General features: G+C 40.4%; 1 protein-coding gene across 3 annotated transcripts in view; it reads left to right on the forward strand.

The window, feature by feature from the left end:
* Window positions 1-19,445, forward strand: part of NAV3 (neuron navigator 3) — a 274,517-nt gene that overhangs the window by 145,678 nt on the left and 109,394 nt on the right. For all 3 annotated transcript variants that reach the window (XM_010561819.1, XM_010561817.1, XM_010561818.1), the window contains exons 9-11: window positions 2,727-2,842; window positions 17,002-17,110; window positions 17,529-17,912. In XM_010561819.1, the coding sequence (XP_010560121.1) occupies window positions 2,727-2,842; window positions 17,002-17,110; window positions 17,529-17,912 (609 nt within the window). The remainder of the gene's footprint in view (window positions 1-2,726; window positions 2,843-17,001; window positions 17,111-17,528; window positions 17,913-19,445) is intronic.

Here is a 19,445-nt window from a genome sequence, read left to right on the forward strand (position 1 = left end):
CGATCAGATTCTAAAATGTGGAATGGGAAACTTTGGAAGTATCTCTTCTCACAGTGTTTTTCAACTTACCTTCCTGCTTATAGCTACATCAGGTTTTTGAAAATGGAAAAAAAGCCAAAACACTGAAGAACAGAAAAGTGCTTTAAGTGGCATTTGGTATATCTCTAAAAGTTTTGATGCAACCTGGGCAAGCAAACAATGAATACGAGTGAAAACTTGTATTCGTTGTTCTTTTAAGTAAACAAATTGACTCATCATGCTGAAGTTTACCTAATTGCTGTAAGTCACTCATTAGTTGTTTGTACTCTTGGAGGGAGATCCAGTCCTTTTCACATGAGTAGCTGTATTCCCATACACTCAATAATGAGTTACATATTCATCTGTATTGACTTTATGGGCAATACTCTCTGCCAGAGGGCAATCTAGATCACTGAAGTTCTGTGTTACCTAGCCCCACTCAACAGATGAAGAATCAGTGCAAATGTTGGGTACTGGTGACCAATGGGGGGTCCAGACCACTTAATCCTTTTCTGATGGTAAATGTCCAAATAAACAGGAATGGATCCTTTCTATGCTTTCTTGGAAGACAGCTTACATATAAGGCTCTTGGTCACACATCGCCCTTCTGGGTTGATGCAGGCTGATGGTTGAACAGTTGTACAATCAGGAATTAATGCCATAGGGTCAGAAGGAGAACAGGCAAAAAGGATCTCTTTTTGTTTCCAACCAGAGATGGACTGATGTAAACTCCATACACATTTTGTGGAGAATGCTAGGAATATTTGAACTGCACCCACCTAGCTGGGTACTCTTCCTACAAGACCAAAAGCAACCTTCTCTTTTCCAATGATCTTCTTTTCAAACTCCAGCCTTGCTCTGGCTCCAGCCCCGGCAGCTCTGTGACTTGGCTTTAACAAAAGGAGTGCAGACCACTTCAATTACCTTTACAATTATTATAAAATGTCTTTTTCTTGGATATGTTTTGGGGCTAATAGTTTGTCCTGGACTGATCCAGCACTAAGTCTCAGCACTAAGCCCAGACAAGAGTGCCCATGAGCATTCATGGCCTCTCAAAGTGGCTTTCAGTGAAAGTAGGCATACGCCTCGTTGATTCTGATGATTAGAAGCAATATGGGAAAGCAGGTGGGACTGTGGAATTTCAGCGTGTGTTCATTGGGGAGGGATAGAGTGGGCTTTTTGTTACTTAAGACTCTGTCCTCAAGCATCAAATGTAACATTACATTCAAGGTCAGTAGGACACAGTTAACCTTGCAACATGTGCTGAGTTTGTGTTTCCAGTAGTGTGTGACAGAGAGAAATAGTAGATGAGAACCAAAAATAGGTTTTTAGAGAGCAGTTGTCTGTTTCCAGCATCCCAAAAGTACAGAAATTGATAAGAAAGATAGTGCATCAGATCAGACATCGTCTACATTTCTATTTCTGTGTAAGTAGAGTCAAAATTAAATGATTCTAATCAATGGATTCCACCACAACAGCACTTGTGCTGTTGTAAGTGCATATATCTGCTCCCTCAGTTACTGTCATGAATCACTGAACAAATCCATTCAGTTAGTAACTTTGAAGAAAATATTAACTGGAAAGTTATTTCATAAAATAAGTTGACATAAAATTATTTTGAGAGGTAAGTTACTGTTTTTATCAGTTACACTTATAAAATACACATTCATCACACAGTTAAATGTTTGTGTTTACAGTTTAGTTGGCCATTGGAAACACTTTATGGTGAATTTTGAGAATTGAGCTATAAATGTAACATTTTAAAATTAGGATATAAATATTTCACTAGTCTTTTAAGAAATGAAAAGAGTGAGTGGGCTATTTGTGTCAGGAAAGCTGGAAGAACTTGAGCTCCATGTGAATACTTTTTTCCATTTTATAAAGTGGCTAGTTATATCTGCAGTAGCTAGTATATCTGTTGTATCTAGATGTATTCTTTTACTGTATACAAATGTGGTACTTATTGCTATTTAATGGCATTGTAGTTCAACGTTTCCTGTGTAAACTAGATGCTACAGCTGTTCCTTAAGAAGAGACAATAATTGCGTGATCTATTTTTTATTATAATTCATGTGTTTGTGTATTTCTTGCTATTTATCATTGTGCAACAGCAAATAATTGTATTCAACAAAGGGTACCCATTATAATTTATCAATGATATCCACAGAAATGTACCATCAAAGAAAATATGGGCTATTTATGAGCAACTTAAAGGAAAAACTTGTGTTATCCCATTTCTCCAGAGTTATATAAGGGGCATTATCAAAAGAAGCTGCACATAGATTTAAATATCTGAGCCAGATTTCCATTCCAGCTTTGCACAAGCTTCTTCCCACATGGCCTTTCTCGCTTAATATTTCAGCAATTACAAGTTCTCGTTTCCCTTATATATGTGCAGAGATTTGACTTAACCAATTTAAATGGATTCTGCCTATATCTGGCTGACACCTCTTGCAGAGAAAAAGCAAGGAAACAAAACAACTCCAAATTTCCCAGCATTAACTCTGAGTTGTTCCTGAAGAGAGAGACAGAGAGAGTTCCTAGTTGCTTGCAAATTCCTGTAGCTGGAGTCAAACACAGTAAGATGTGACATTCATGGTATTTTCACCATATAGTGATAGGATTCTAGATGGAGCTGCAAGTAACATTTGTTTCCGTTAACATATGAATGACAGATAATAATAATCAATTTTCTTGCTTGATTTCAGAACTCTCTCAGAAAATGACAGTACCTCTTTACCACCTGCTGACTCCTGCACCAGTCCTACTAAAATGGATTTGTCATTCAGTAAGACTGCCAAACAGTGCCTCGAGGAGATATCTGGTGAGTAACAGTAAGTTAGGAGAAGCCTGTGAAATTCTTTATTTACATCTGTTTCTTACCAGGAGCTTTGCAATGGGTTGAAATAATACTTCTGACCTCTATTCATGAGTGGTATTAAATATGCAGAAAATTTGGGTCATGCACAGTTAGCGCTTGAAATGCACAATTCTCTTATCTGAACTGGCTCCTTCTGTTCAAATATCCTCTTCATCATTTTGCAGAAACTGGGCTTTCACAAGCTAGGGTTTCCCGTCATTATTGTTTTTTAGTCATACTGAATGTTCCAAGAGGAGTGGTGGAAAGTCACCTTCAGAATGTTTGACACTGTTGCATTCAAGATCATCAAATTAAAGCATAACATTAGAACTGAGGCATAAATTACACGATATATTTTGCTTGTATAAATGAATCTATATTCAGAAAACAAACAAGTCCTTACTATTGTACCTGACTTTTAAGCTGCTGTTAGAGCTAAGCTGCTAAAGATTGTGTTCTGGAATTCCTTGTAAACCTGGAGTTAAGTCCTTATTAGGTTACAAATGTGAGGGGATTTTTTTTTTTTTTTAATCATATTGGAATAATTCCTTTGAAGTCAACAGAGCCATACTGATTTTCATCAGCCCAGGATCTGGCCATAAGTCTGCCTATGGACACAAAAAGCAAAGTGTGTCACAGCTGACTTTCCCATCAGGACTGAATCGCACTGCAGGGCTGTGTGGGAGTACTTTCAAAGGGACTCTGCCAGAGTTGTTTTGTTGGGGTTTGGGGGTTTATTTTGTTGTTGTTGTTGTTTTGGGTTTTTTTTCATTAGCATCCTTACTCTTATTATCATTTTTACAAGAATAAAAGGTGAAATCCTGTCCCACTGGGTTCACCCTTAGTTTTGCCCTTTTACTCCAAATTTTTATCATTCAAATGGATTTATAACGAGTCATGTGGTTCTTCTTACACAGGATATAACTCACTTCAAGCACTAATTTGACACATCGGTCTAAAATTATCTCTCTACCAGAAGGGAAATCAGATGCCCAAGCTTTGTGGGACTGCCTTGGCATTTAGCTGACTCATACTGAAATTGAGATTTTGTCCCGGTTTGTCTCAGTCCCTTTGGAAGTTTTCCAAGTCTAACATCCTTTATTTTCACAGCCAGCTTTTGTGATAAATGTCACCCTGAAACATGGTGAAATGTTCCCTGAAGGTGACACATGCCTTTTAAAATTAAAATAAAAAATTATTTTTAATTAATCCAGAAATCAGACTCATTGGTCTTGCATGTATAAAGAGTATAATTGAAACACTTACACAAATCAGAAGATGCTTCAAGGAATTATGCACAGAGATGATAAAAAAAAAAATCGACTCAGTACCTGCTGAAATGATCAAATGGGATATCAAGTCTCCTGGCCTTTTTACTGTTCTGAACAGAAACCGAACAGCATCAAAAAGAAGAAAATGGCATAAAGGGCACTAGACATCAGAGATGTTTCTAATCTGATTATTCAGACTCTGGCATTAGCAGTTGACTGACATAACAGGCAGCAAAGCAGAACCACCGGGAAAATGTGGTCAATGGTTTGTTGTGTACGGAGGAAAACAGATGTGTGTCACCCATAATTGGCTGTTAGCAACACAAAGAATGAATGCGTCAAGTATTACGTTTGGTGAATAAATAATGGTCTGCATTGGTGAACTATCACCAAGTCATTGGTGATTCTGTCATTGGTGAACCTGCACGGAAAAAACCTCATGTGATGGCTCTTCAGGGGAGTATTCCATTATAGATTAGCCATGAGAAAAGACAATTAAATTCTATTACTTAGGAGCATCTTTATTCTGGTATGATAAACAGATTATACCAGTAGTAGCAGGGAGATATGCAAGGGTTATTTCCTTGATCTGGTCACTTATATTCAGGGTGTTAAAAGATTAATCCAGAGTCTCTTTCACTTTGATATTACCTTTTCCTGAAATCTTCCACTGCTGCTATGGATGGGCATCATCTTTATATTATCTCAAGCTTCTTTTGCAACTTGGTAGCCAAACACACTAGCACGATATATTGGTATGCAGTAAGGATCAATAAGGATCATGCAAGGGACTGAGCATCTGTGGAAACCACTAAACAGCTTGTAGGAGCACATTCATAAAGTGCTGTCCCACCTTATTGTGTTTCTGCTTCATTAGTCTTTATTATTTTTACAGTGCCAAATATTTACAACCAAGGCTAACGTGCTCAGGACTAAGATATCTTAGCCCATATCATTGTATAAACTGTTTCTCTACTTTCAGAATATTTACACGCTTGTGTTTGTTATTGTCTCTTGGCTGAAGATTACTGCTCCCATAACCAGCCAAGCAAATCATATCAGAGCTCCTAATCCACTTCAGGGAAAAATCAGCCAATCAATCTTAAACTGACATTGTAAGCATGGCTGCTTCAAGACTTCCCACAATATAGGGAAAACTTTGATGTGGAAAAAATCATTTTACAAAGATTTAGGAGTGGTTGGTCAGGCACCATTCTCTTTGAGTGATTCAGGATACCAAAACCAAGATAATTTCCTTGCTCTAGTGGTGGATGGTCATGGCTTTGTTTTCTGTGCCCAGCAAGGCAGTTCACATTCTTTTCCTGCTGTCTCAACACTGATGATGGGGAAGTAGAGTGGGAAAGCGAGAGACTACAGGGGTAGTTTCCAGCTCTCCTCTACTCTGTCTTCCTCCTGGTTTCTAAGGGAGCCGGTTACCTTTAAAACCTTTCCTGTCTTCCAGCACAGATCTGGTGAAAGGATGGGGCAAAGTCAGAGCACAAGCCGCTTGTTTTCTGCCCACTGCTCTGCAAGTGATCACTTGGTTTTACTTGCACAGCCGGGAGAGGAGGATGGTGCTGGAAGGCAAGGGAGATGGTGAGGCTGGTGTAGGCATGGACCCAGAAGCACAGCCCTGATAAACTGAACAACTTTATTTTTAGCTTGTCCCCATAAATCTGCTGCCCTAGGTAATTTCCCACATGGCTTATTCCTAAAGCCAGTTCTGCCTCTTGGTAGAGCTACTGTAAATCTGGGTTTCTTCACTGTTCCTCTGTCTCCGCTGGGAATTTGTTCCAGATGTGATCTGAAGCACTTCAGGCTTTTTTCCTACTTTTTTTTTTTCCCCCCTCTGAATATTCCACAGCTCAGCCAGAGCAGTACCAGATGTTTCCACAGTGCACGTGCAGACCAGGCGCGCAGCACACGCGCGGTAGTTGCAAGGCTTCCTGCGCGCCTTGGATCCCCTGTGCATGCACAGCGCCAGCGATACCCCTACACACGCTGAACGAGACCCATTTGTAAGCACGAGTCACCCCTGCAATAGTTTCGGGGCGTTCTGCGTACGGTAGACTCGTTGCACATGTGGCGCACAGATGTGTAGACTTCTGCACAGGAAATCCCAGATAGAAATTTGGGAGTCCTAAATAAGGACCAGTTCCGCAGCCATGTATGAGCACCCTTTCTTGCGTGTACTTTATGTACCAGTTGCCTCAACAAGGCTACTCAGTATCTATGTTTCTGCAAAACTGGGGTATAACTTTATAGACAGGATTTTAAAACAAGAATGAAAAGAAAGGCTAGTAAAGTAATCCAGTTTGGTTCTTGTTTTTCGTGGTATGACTAGAAACAAGTTGTTCAGACTTTCTTACCCAGCATATCTACTCATAGTAGCTGTGATGTTTATGAATCTCTGTTGCAAGTTTATTGGAGAAGGATGTCAGCAAGGCAATTATTTAATAATCCTTTGTAAACTGTACATATCAATAACTACTAAGTATTATTTTATGAAATCAGTGGTAGCGTTTGGCTTTAACAAGTGTTTACATGTTTGAAGAGCTTAATGCAAAATGTTTGATTAAATAATTATTCATGAATTTACAAATATTGACTAATTATAAAAAATCTGAGGGATGAAGCAGAAATGAAAAAGTAATTTTAAGAGTTATAGGTCAAAATCAATGGCAGGATTAGCATAAAGACATTCAATTTTCAAGCTTTTATGTTTACTATGCTTCATTTTTTACTCCCTGAAAGAAATAATTAATAGGTGTGGAAGCAGTTTACAAATTTTTTTTCAAGTGAGCTTGGCTGAAGAGATTCATAATCTTATGCATTTGCAGATCTATTACATAATTCATTTGTAAGGCTCCAAACTATGCACTGAGACTTCAAAGAAAGTCTTATCTGACAGCAAAATTTGTCCCTAGATTATTAGTTCTTAAAATCATTTTTATAATTCATTTTATGAAAGAGACAGTAAAAATAAGATAATATGTTACACTGACTGGGATGGATTGGGGAATTTCCCTGTGCTGTTTTTGATTTAAACATATTCCTGCATGGTGGGTGAGGAATACATTGAACTGCAAGGTAGTTGGGAATAATGCTCTGTCATGACATTCCCTCTCCTCTGGTCTCCTATAATGTCTTAGTTTAGAAAGATGTATTTGCTTGTTGCTATATTTCATCATTTTAAAATGGAAGGATGAGCTTTACAAAAGTGTTTTTCAATAAATAAACCTGGGAATTTTCCACATTGCAATTTTATGTTTTGTGGAATGACACCCTGCAGAGAGAAGTGGTAGAGCAGAAGGATAAATTCAGTGTTCTTTCTGCTGAGCATTAGGTCTAAGACGTACATATGTATCTGCTGCATCTGAGGATAATCACAATGGCCTGTCTACCAAGTGAGGCAATGGGATTAATGGGAGCAAAGTTCATATAACCTCTTAATTAAGGGCTGTAGTATAGTGTTTGTACACACGAAGGCTGAATGGATGTTGTGTGATTAGCCTCAGCACCTCCATATCCCAGCATTTGACTCCCAGCATTTGTATTTTTAATATATGTAGAAATGAGACAGGTGGATGCTGGAGCCACCAGCTACCCTCACGCAGCTCCTACACCTTTCAGGTGTCATTCCCGTGCCAGGATGATGGTCCGTGACCTGTGTCCTGCTGGAGCTGGACTGCAGTGAATAGCTCGGGTGGGAGAAGAAAGATGTCAGCAGAGACACTGAGACCCACTGGGCTGCCCGGGAGCCAGCCGTACCCCCACCAGAGACCCTTCCAGCCTCAACTGGTGTGGCACCTATTGCCAACACCATACATGAGGGTTGGCGTAGCTCACTGGGTGAAGATTTTTTCATCCCCTTGCATAAGATTTTCTGCTCCCAGCTGGAAACAGGACTAAATATACCTGGCCAGTTCGGGCAGTCTTGTATCTGATCTATTCATGCTCGGAGCTGAGCAATGCTTAGTGCAAGGGGGGACACCCTGTCCACAGGCTTACTGAGACCAGATCCAGCATCGCAGTAATGACGGCTACGTAGGACCAGGCACGCACGCCGTGAGCTTGGCGTGGAGGCAGAGCCGGTCCATCCCTCCCTACGGCTGACCGCGGAGACAAGCTACTGACTGCAGCTGTTTGGGCATGAAAGGATGGGTGGGGAAGTTACCATTCATTTATTTGGAGTATCGGAGAGACATTCAGCCTTGCTGTTTATGGTAGGAAGCTTGATCCCACTGCACCACAGTGCCGTGCGGGGCCAAATCATTGCCCTTCTTATTAATTCGAAACATAGCAACTGAGAATACTGTCCCAATTTGAGTATAAGTTGAGGTTTTAAAACCATTGAGTGGGAAAAGAGTGAGATTGCCCTTCACTGTGCCAATTCCCCATTGTAAATAAAGCCCTGTGAAGCCTTTCTAACAACCCCAACATCTTCTCAGCTGTGCTGAACAGGCTGTTAGAGCCGCCCAGCGCCGGCAGCGCGTACCAATGCGGGAGGATGCGGGCAGTGCTGGAGCTCCGATTCCTCGTCAGCATCCGCACCAGCGCACTGGGCTCTGCTGCAGGCGGGCACCAGCACGTCCATAAAAACCATTTAAGGGCCCATATGCCACTGCAACTGGCAGACCCTGGGAGTAACCACGGCAGTCCTACCTTTTGTTTCCATGCTGAAGAAGGGGCAGGCGTTTAATATTTGGGATGATTTTGTACTCGGGCTGACAGAGCGTTCTTCTTGTCTCCTCTTACTTTGACTTTGTGGGCTAGGTGGGGAGGGGAGCGGTATCTCTTCTTGTTGTGGACCCTGTCTTTCTAGGAATGTGTCAGTGATTTAACATGGAAAACCATCACTGCTTGAGACTACTGAATTTTTTTTCTAGATTAGCTCTGTGTTTATGAGGGTTACCTAGGAAAAAATGTACCCTTCCTTTACAATTTCTGAGAAGTTTCTCCCGTGTATTTTTTTCCTTATTTATCTTTAAAAACTATAAACTGAGCCAGCAAAAAGCAAGAAGTACATCTGAGGCTTCTGTTAACATCTGTTTATTCCTACAGGAAATCTGCAAAGAGTCTGTAATTCTTAGGGTGGCATTTTTAAAGGTTACTTCCCTGTCAAGGTTTCTCAGGTAGGGGTTTGAGACAACCGTATTTTCACACTGACAAAAGCAGTATATTGTTATACAGTAATTTTCATATCTGTAGATTTCTACTTAATGTTTTATGAAATTAATTGCCCCTACATAAAAAGTTTGTATATAAAAAATTAGAATGCATTTCAGCTAGTTCTTTGTTCATCTGTCTATTATTTCTGGGACTAATATGTTTTTCCCTGTGAGAAAAGGTATATATTTAAACACAAGTCTTCTTTCTCTCTTGATAATATATTTAAAAACAACACTTAGGACTGGTGAACTTAGTTCAGACATGGTATTGTGTTGCTCTATAAAAAAATTACCATTCTATTAATAGGTTTTCTTCAGAAGATTGTGAAAAAACGATTTTATTACAGCTTCTTAATTCTCTGCTAGCCTCTGAATCTCACAGAGAGGCAAGCAAGGTATATTTTAAGGAGAAAGAAATTAAATATTTCCTTTTCTAATTGTTGTGTTCCATTTTTTAGCTTCTTTATGATCTTAAATTATATCTTTTTCATTTAGAGAAGAAATTGCAAGACTGAAGGTCCATTTGCAAATCTGCTTTTAGCTTCCTGCACAGGGAGTAGCAGTGATATGGAAAAAATAGTTTGTCATCCTTACCTTTCAGGGATAAAATAGGATTCGATTGTGGGCTAGGTCTGTTACTGTAGCATCCCATTCAGGTGAAGCCGTGTCTCGAAACCTGTGGCACTGTAAACTGGGCAGAGGCTTCTGTGTCTCTGGTTTAATTCACCAGGATGTTTGCTGCCATGGCAGCCAGCAGCATTCACTGCAGTAGCAGAGAAGAGTCATATATCTGGGAATGCAGGTTGAATACTAAAATGTAAGGAGGCATGTGCAGAGCTTTGCTTCAGTGGTTAATTTTGGCTCTTTATTGAGCTCTGACGTGGAGGCTGTACTTGCAGTTCTGTGTCAGCCCATCGAAAGTGAAGAGCCGTGCACCGGGATCAGTCATGATCTGGTGAGGGGGGGGAAAGCCCGAGACAGCACTTGTGCCTACTTTGGATTTCAGAAGGCAGCAGCTGTAGACGGAGATGCAGGCCCACCACTCCAATGAGACCCGTGATTGGATGGAGAGGGGAAAACACAGTTGGCTTTTGGGATTACTTCTGTGCTGGAGCAGAGTGTTTGATCAACTCTCTTCTGCCTGAGAGAAATCCAAGTGAAAATGACTGTAAGTACTGCAGATTAATGTGACGGGAGAGAAGTGGCTTAGTAGAGACAGCAGCGTAATTTTAAAGAAAATGACTGTGCCTGTCTAGTCATTTAGAGTACGTACACTGCATGTTTGAGCCGTGATTTCATCGCGAGTGCAAGTATGTGCTACCTGGGCTGTGCAGCGTGCGGTGCTGGAGGGATCACCTCCCAGACCTTTCGGGGGAACTGAACTGCTGTCCGTCTCAGAAATATGAAATCTAACTGAGGCGAAGCCCCAGCCGGAAAGATGCAGCGATCTGCTGAACTGTCAGTGTTTAAAGGCAAGGAGGTTAGAAGAGGGTGTGTTCGTCTTCAGAAGCAGAAGTCTCTAACCAATCTCACGCTCATCAGCGAAGGGGAGAAGAGGCGATACTCATACCGGGAGAACTGGTTTGGAAACGCCTCCAAGTCCAGCCAGAGTTACCATCAGCGGGAGGCAGAAGCTGGGAGCAGAAGCTCCCTTTCCAAGGCACTCTCGCAGTCGGTGCACTCCCTCTGCCACTCCAGCCTCTCCGCACCCCAGGCGTTGCAGGCGACACCACCAGCTGGAAGCAGGACGGCCAGGAGGTCGGCAGACCGGCATGCAGGTGAAGGCTTTGAGATTGATAATGAGGAGAGGGGAAAATCAGATGATGAAAATGCGTCCTGCACATCCCGTTTCCCCAGCAGGAACTGGGCAGAGGAGGAGGAGGAAGGCTGCTTGCGCGAAGGGACCGCACATCTGGATGAAGATGTCATAATAACGATGCTGGGGGACCTAGAACAGGTCCTGTATACTGATATTTTAGGTAAGTTAGCTTTGGCTTGACATCAGGAAGGGCAAGAGGAGACCCAAGTGATAGCACATATCTGCATGGAGCAGATTTTTAATCTTGACAGTGATTTCACGAGACAGAACTGGGTTTATTTGCAATAGTATGCAAAACTAGGGTCTAGCCATTTCTTCCTTGCTTGCTTACTCTTACCTCTAAAGACTGTAGGAAATGAAGACAAATGTCTAAATCACTTTTGATGGGTGCGTGGGCAGCAACAACCTGTGAATAATTGAGCATAGTTTGCTTAGCTGTTTGAAAAATTAAGGTGAAACATTTAAGTGCTATTAGTTTACTCATAAATAATTTAATTTTAATGACATTTGTCTTCACAAATATAAAATTGAAATCTTGAATCCAAGGTACGGTTTAGATAGAAAATGTCTCGGCCTACGTACAAACCGTCCCTCCAGTATTGCTTTCTCCTTCCCCACCGCTGATAATTTCACCCCTATACATGGAAGTGTGAGGGCCAGGGTTGCAGTTTAGTTTCAATAACCAGTTTTGTTATATCAGTGCATGCCAGTGAGCATTTGAAGTCCACAGCCATAGGTGCTTCAAAAGGCTTCTGTGTTACTGGCTTTACTTTTCATCTCTCAGCCCTTTAGAAGAGTGCTCAAAGTGTTCATTTCCAAAGCTTTGTTCTTCAGCCAGTCAAATGGTTGAAGTGGCTGCTTGCTTTTCCAAGGTTATATAGCATGTGTCTAGCCTGGAGCTTCTTTGCTGGTGGATATGTTAGCCCTGACTGTGTTTAACATTCAGGATAAAATTTCTGTTCTGTATGTAAATATAAAAAGCTATCATCTCAAAATAACAAAGAAACGAGAATTCTCTTTTTATGCATACCTTTTATTATTAGACTACACCAGTATGCTAAAAGGGGCTTCTAGAGATTAGAGGCTTGTTAGCAAAGGGAGCTGAGCTCTCCACCTGCCCCTGCTCCTCTTCAGCTGTGTGTCACTGAGCAAATCCCTATTCTCTCACGGGCCTCAGTTTCCCCACCTGCAGAGTAAAACTGGTACTTTGTGAATGGAGTTAATAGCTAAGAGTGGAAAATTCTCTGGGGAGCTGCTTATTATTTGTAAATCCTTTTATGAAAATCAGACAATTAATGGAATTATTATTCTCCCATTTATCTGCTTTGGGCTGTAATTGCGTGTGCGAAGTACTGAAATGATTATGAACAGTATTATTAAATGTGCAATTATGGGTGAGCTTCAGAAATGTGAATGTAAATGTTTAACCTAGGCTTTTAGTGATTTCTGTAAAATGTTTATTTTGATTTCCTGTGTACATGTCTCACACACTGGAAGAAATTAAGGTGTTCTCTAGAAATTTATTGAGGGAACCTGTAATGGTTTACTGTTTATAGGCAAGAATTTGGGGACAATCTTCTGGAATATTCATGTTTAATACGGACGATGAAGCTACAAGTGATTTGAGCAGATTATATTTCATGGGGTCAGTAAAATATTTGCATCACACTTTCTTGGAAGAGGAACAGAATTTTGACAGAAAGTTTCAGGGTACCCTGGTTTTAATCTTTCTTGTCCTGGTCTCTCTGTGTATGAAATAGATTGGCTTTTCTTCAGTGTACAAACCAGAATCACTTGAGATAACAAGCCAGGGAGCATTTCTGATATGTTAGGTCATGTAAATATGGACAGGCTCTGTGATGTCAGTGGGACATAGTAATAAGCAACGAGGTGCCTGGGGAAGTCAGGGCTCCCTTTAAACCCATGCAATGGGTCCCAATCCTGCTGCAGTGAGCACCGTAGTGTCTCTTCTAGCAGGCATGGTGTAGCTAGCTTTCAGAAAAAAACATGTATTCATCACCCTCTGTGCAGAAGGAGGCTTGATATAGATGGGGAGCCTCAGTGCTGTCCTGAAAATGTAGGTAATGTCAGATGCAAGTTAGGTCTGAGGATGTTGCACTCGGTGCAGAAAATTTCTCAGTCATCATGTGCAACTCTTTATACTCTCTGACTTGTTCATCCATGGTACAGCATGAGTCCATTGACAAGGCCTTAAGAGAAGGATAGAAAGAAAAAAGAACAATTATTTTTAAAACACTTAGTAGTTACAGTTATGAGGATTTTGGATGTAGCACTATGTAGTATTTTAAGATCATAAAACTCCAGTTGTATCTTTTTAGAAAAAAATGGTGGAAAGGATTTGAAATGACCCTTTCTGTCACTGAGAGATCAAAAGAGATTAGACCTCAAACTTTTCACCTTTCCAGAATAGAATAACACTACTTTTACGGTAGAATTTGTCTGAAAGTGAAATATTCTTCTCTGTGAAAACCTATTTTGGCAGTTTGGCATATATGTGTACCTTTTTTTTTTTGTATTGCAATTATACCTTAAGGCTTTGTTATGCTATTTACTGTACAATATATATTAAAAAAGACAGTTGCTGTCATTTTTCCCACAAGAATTGGCAGTGTTAACATACAGCAAAAGACAACTGACAAGGATAAACAAGGAAGGAAAGGGCAAAGTCACTGCAAATATGAATTATATTCAGTTCCTCAAATAAATATAAAGGTAAAGTATTGCTTTGCCTTTAATTCTGCCTGCTTACACCCTGGAATTTTTCCCTCTGTATATAACAGAAAACTGTCTTATCCCACCAAGCTACTGTCTCACCTCTGGTTTGAGGCAGCGCAGGTGACAAACAGGTCCTGGGTCTCCCCCATCTAGGTTTTGCGGCAGGAATATAATGTGCTGCTGGAAGTGAATTTGACTGCATTTGGCAGAGGGGGGAAAGCAAAGGGCAGCGACAGCGAGGAGCTGAGTGCACCACAGGGAACTGCGGGGACAGTCTGCCTGGGAACCGTCTGGGATTTCAACAGCAGGTTCAGTCTAACAGGACTTAATGGTCTCCAACCTAGCCTTGGCATGAGCCCTTTTTGCTTCACGGGAATCTCCAGGATGGTGCAGAAACCTCTGCAAACAGGATCCCGTGGGTACGTCGGTTGAACACGTCTAGCTTGAAACACAGGAGCAGTTGTGGTACTTTCAATCTGAGTGTGAACATTTGCCTCCTGCAAGGTATTACATGTTAAAATGCACACACGTAGTTTATTTTATGGAGCAAAATTTTGTGAATGGACACGCCCTCGGGGTGTGGCTTGAGAAGATGGAGAGTTTGGGGCAGTGCTGGGTCTGTATCCCCAATTCTTGTCTCCACCCTGTCCGGGTGTTGACCCCACGGTCAGTTCCATGGTGCCAACCCAGAGGTTTATGGACTGTTGGATCATTAAACCACTGAAGAATTTATTTGGAGCGATTAAACAATCAAGCAAACAGCAGTTCCTGAAGGACTGCTTGGCTGCAGCAAAGAGGACAGAAGACACAGCCGGGGCAGAGTAGATGGGCAAACCTCAAACTGGCGTTGCTGTGAAAGCTAGCTTGACATTGAGCCACAACTGCAGGGTACATTGGCTAGTTCCGTGCGTGGTTTCCCTATCAGGGAAGAAATAAAGGGTATATGGAATGTATATGGAATAATCTATTATTTCTATTTAATGTCAGGAGTTGGGATTTTTCTTAATTTCCCGCAGAGTGTTTGGGCGATAGGACCTGGACTGCAGAAGAGGGTACAGTAGCAATTCAGTTTGTCGATGAGCTCAAAGGCTTCCTCCTTTAGTCAAAACTCAAAATTAAAGAGCTTAAGTGAATCATTGTTCAAATATAGTTTGCTTCTGCACATTCTCCCTTATATTTGAAATAAATGTCACTTCGTGTGTTAACCCAATGCATTTTGTAAACCAATGTTAAACCCACGCTTGTAGTTCTGCAAGTCAACCTTTTTCCCATACCGTCAAACAGATGTTGTGTTGAGATCTTTTCATCTTACCAGAATTTTTTCCTATAGGACTTTTTTTTTTTGCCTTTACTTTTCCAGAATGTTTTGTTGAATATAACATTTTCATTGCTTCTGGCCCTACATTGAATATTTCCCAGTTCTCCGTCCTATGCAAATTTTCTTGCAAGCTCTACCTTAAGATCTCCTCCTTCCTTTTTTTCCCTATTTTATCTACTCTGCAAAGGATACCATTTTTTTTTTCTTTTCCCTCCTTCCCAAACAGCTCCTACCTGTTTTTTCACTTAGATGGCACACCATGCTTTTCCTCAGACACATCACCATTGTTGAATTTATATCTTGTATAAACTCACACACAAACCTGGGAGGACAAAAGGTGGCAACAGAATGAGAAATACAGCAACTTGAAGATGTGTATCTGCATGTGTATTTTACACTTTAAAAATGTGAAATATCATAGTGCTATATGGTATTTGACCTCTGCTTACATCTCTGATCTTGATTTTTGTATGATGTTGAGTTTAAATTCACCAGACTATCTCCTGTTAGATGTATTTAAAGATGAAATAGTTTCTTGATGTCACAAGGAATCCAAAATTAGATTAAAAGTTTGTTCTGGATGAGAATGCTGCAATCTAGAGTTAAATATTAGAAATAATTTTAGTGGTTGCACAATAGCATTCTGTGATGGTAACGTTTCCAGAATAAGGAGTAAAATTGACTTAACAAGGTGAGGTATGACATGATTGATAGAGTCAAAAAGAAATTATTTGCACTTCACATTCAACATTGCACACATAACTGTAATAATGATGCTTCTTGCCAAGCTTCTTTCAAGCAACAGATACAGGACGCAGTCAGAAACAGAACACTAGCCTTGGACAAATCAGTGATTTTTTGTCACAGATTTTCTTTTGAAATTCTCTTATTCTCCAAAAGAAAAATGAACTAAAATTCCTTGATATATGAATATGCTAGGAAAAATGTATTTTTGTTTCTTCATATATGACTTCTGGAGGTTGCTTTGAGGCTTATTATGTTTTTCTTTTGTAACACTTAATATATAACTTTTCTTTTTCCCTTCTTTTTTCCTTTTTTTTTTTTCTTAATTGTGTGAAGTAAACATTATTCAGGTTGTTCCAGGTGAAGTTCTGTGGGCTTCACTATTCAAGATACCAGACTAGCTTTTCACAATGGATACCTGAAGGCTGTTAAAAATCCATAATTGTCTAAGTGACACATGTGCTTAGTGCACTCAGATTTTTATCCCAAGAGGAATATTTTTTTATCCCATATGAAGAATAATCTCCCCCTTCAGGAAACCATTACAGTTCAGGAAAGATGCTTTATTAAGTGCCTGACTTAAAGAGTACTTTGAAATAGCCTGGACGTTAAGTGCATACTGAAGAATTGTTGTAACAGTCATCCCAATTCTTTCCAGACACAGATTTACTGTGGCTTTATTTCCTACCAAGTCATGTAAAATGTCAAGGAGGAAAAAGGGGCTGTGTAATGTATCAAGTGGTCTGGGGCTGCATCATGCCTTGATTACAGAGGATAAAAATCCCAACACTGTAAATCTGAGTTTCATTAATAGATTTGGGTCCTAACAGGGATAGTTCACCAGGAGTCTTTTTGGTGGGTTTTTTACATGCCACATGTTATTTATAAGTGTATGTGTGTTTTATTACTGAAAGGATGAGGTTTTATTTTTAAAAGATTAAAAGGACAGACCTATTTACAATCATATGTGTGTATTCTCAACTGTGTATACATGTGTGCACTTTATTCAACCTTATGCACTGCAGTGCGCTAAAATTTATGCTGTTTTTTCTGTTTTCTTCCAGGGGAAGACCCTGAAACAAGAAGAATGAGAACTGTAAAGAATATAGCAGACCTGAGGCAGAATTTGGAAGAAACCATGTCCAGCCTTAGAGGGACCCAGATAAGCCACAGGTATACCCGTTTCATGTAGACTGCTAAAAATTTGGACTGCAGGAAAGTATTGCTAGTTGCTGAATGAATTCGAGACTTGCAAGGGAAAATTAACTCTGACACTAACCATGCTGTTTGCTAGACTGCCTCAACAACTTAAATGTGACTTTAATATACTTTACTGTCAAAGTGTCTTATATGATCCTTCACAGAGGTCGTTATTGTTTCGTATACATCTACTTACAAGCCCTTAAAATTTATTTTAGGTTATTTTATAAATAGAGGTTATTGTATGCACAAACACGTGTGTGCACTTGGAGAAACACACACGCACAGAGAACTTTTTGAAAGAAATAGAGATTCTTCCAGCCTTTGCTTTTCCTTGTTTCTCAGGAACAGAGAAAGCACAGTTCACTGACTTCTCCATTTTGTTTGGCAGCACATTGGAGACAACTTTTGACAGCACTGTGACAACCGAGGTGAACGGGAGAAGCATACCGAGCTTGACAAGCCGGTCCACCCCGGTGACTTGGAGGCTGGGGCAGGCCAGTCCTCGGCTGCAGGCGGGAGATGCCCCGTCCCTGGGCGCTGGTTATCCTCGCAGCGGCGCCAGTCGCTTCATACACACAGACCCTTCTCGATTCATGTACACCACCCCGCTTCGCCGAGCAGCTGTTTCTCGACTTGGAAATATCTCACAGATCGACATGAGTGAGAAGGGAAGTGGTGATTTGGACATGGCCTCCGAAGTTGACGTTGGTGGCTACATGAGTGATGGGGACATTCTTGGGAAAAGCCTCAGAACCGATGACATCAATAGTGGGCAAGTAGCACTTTTTCCCCATTTGAACTAATGCATGATTGGCAGGTTTAATAGGATTTTTCTAACAAACTCTGGCACACTTGTGGAAGCTGCATTATGGTTTCAGCATAAAAATACACATATATAATAACCAAAACAAAAATAAGCCCCTAAGCTGCCAGTGATGCTCTCAGCTGTCTTCAAATTGAGTTCTTCTCCTTTAACATCCAGATGACACCGCTGTGAACTTTGGTAAGAGCACTGGTGCTTCTTATCACTTACTGGAATTTCTTAGTTATCTGGTAAATCATCATTTTGCACTGCTTGCCCTGGGATGGGTTGTCTTTTGGCATTTTTATCTTTTATTTGAGATGGTAGATATGGTATCAGACGCAGATGATGAAAAGCAGTTGCTGGCAGCACTGACTTTCTCTGTTTCTACTTCAGATGTTGTCTGGTATAGTTTGTGTGATTGCAATTTTTCAACTGTGCGTGTCGTCTGAGCTCTAGGAATATCTTTTCATAAAAGAATAGATAAGTCACTCTCCTAGCATACCCAGGAAGAAGAATGACAATTTTATTTTTGTTTGCTTAATCAGTTGATTGACTTTGGGATACTGCATTCCCTGTGTTTCGAATTACTATTTAACAATTCTTATATCAGTCTTGGAACGTGAGTCACTTCACTCCTATGTATGTTAGAACTCCTAAAGCATCATTTGGGAAAAAAAAAAAGTTACTGTTTTACTCATACTTAAAGTACTGTTCAGTGCTGTTGTTGGCATCTCAAGGCTGCTCGGTGGCTGAGGTAACATTAGGTTGAACAGAAGTCCCATAGAGTACATGGCCATGTCACAGCACACTACTTCACTCTGTATAAATTTAGGACTCTTGCTGTCAATCTAATCTTTTAGTTTGAAGTATAGCTATGATTAGAGAATGGTGGCTGATGAAATTGGATATGATACGTTCTTAAGGGCAAATGGAAGTCTGTGATCAAAGCTCTTTCTAGAGTAGTGTCTCACCTCAAGCACCATCCAAAGATAGATCTCTAGAAAAAGCTTAACTATAAAGAAAGCATATTTCTCTATCTCCCTGGTGCACCGTCTCAGTGATCTGTGAATGGAGCACTGCTGACAAGGGTGTCCACAGCACAGCATTAGTGGCTGTCAAGTAGGAAGCCATATTCATGTCTGCTAGAACAGAGAAAAGATATATGGAAAAAGTAATACTTTCATGTCTGAAGACCTTTTATCGTGAAGGAAATTTAAATGCTGCCTTTGACGGATGCATGGGTTTATTTAAAAAAAAAAAAAAAGATAGGGGAATCCTTTGCAGTGCCTGATGAGTTGTATTAATTAGCTTATCACATTAAAGGATGAATATAGTCATCTTGTGTGACTTTTCTTTGCATCTGTAATAAGGATGACTCAATAGACAGTAAGTTGCAATGTGCTCAGTTAACATTTTTAGGTGCGGTAAATGTTAAAAACAAGTTAATAAGCTCTGAAATTTCAGGATTCACTGAGGCATGTAAAGTCTTATCTTCTTTAT

The sequence above is a fragment of the Haliaeetus leucocephalus genome, unplaced genomic scaffold, assembly GCF_000737465.1.
Source record: "Haliaeetus leucocephalus isolate CR32 unplaced genomic scaffold, Haliaeetus_leucocephalus-4.0 Scaffold151, whole genome shotgun sequence".
Classification (NCBI taxonomy): Eukaryota; Metazoa; Chordata; class Aves; order Accipitriformes; family Accipitridae; genus Haliaeetus; species Haliaeetus leucocephalus.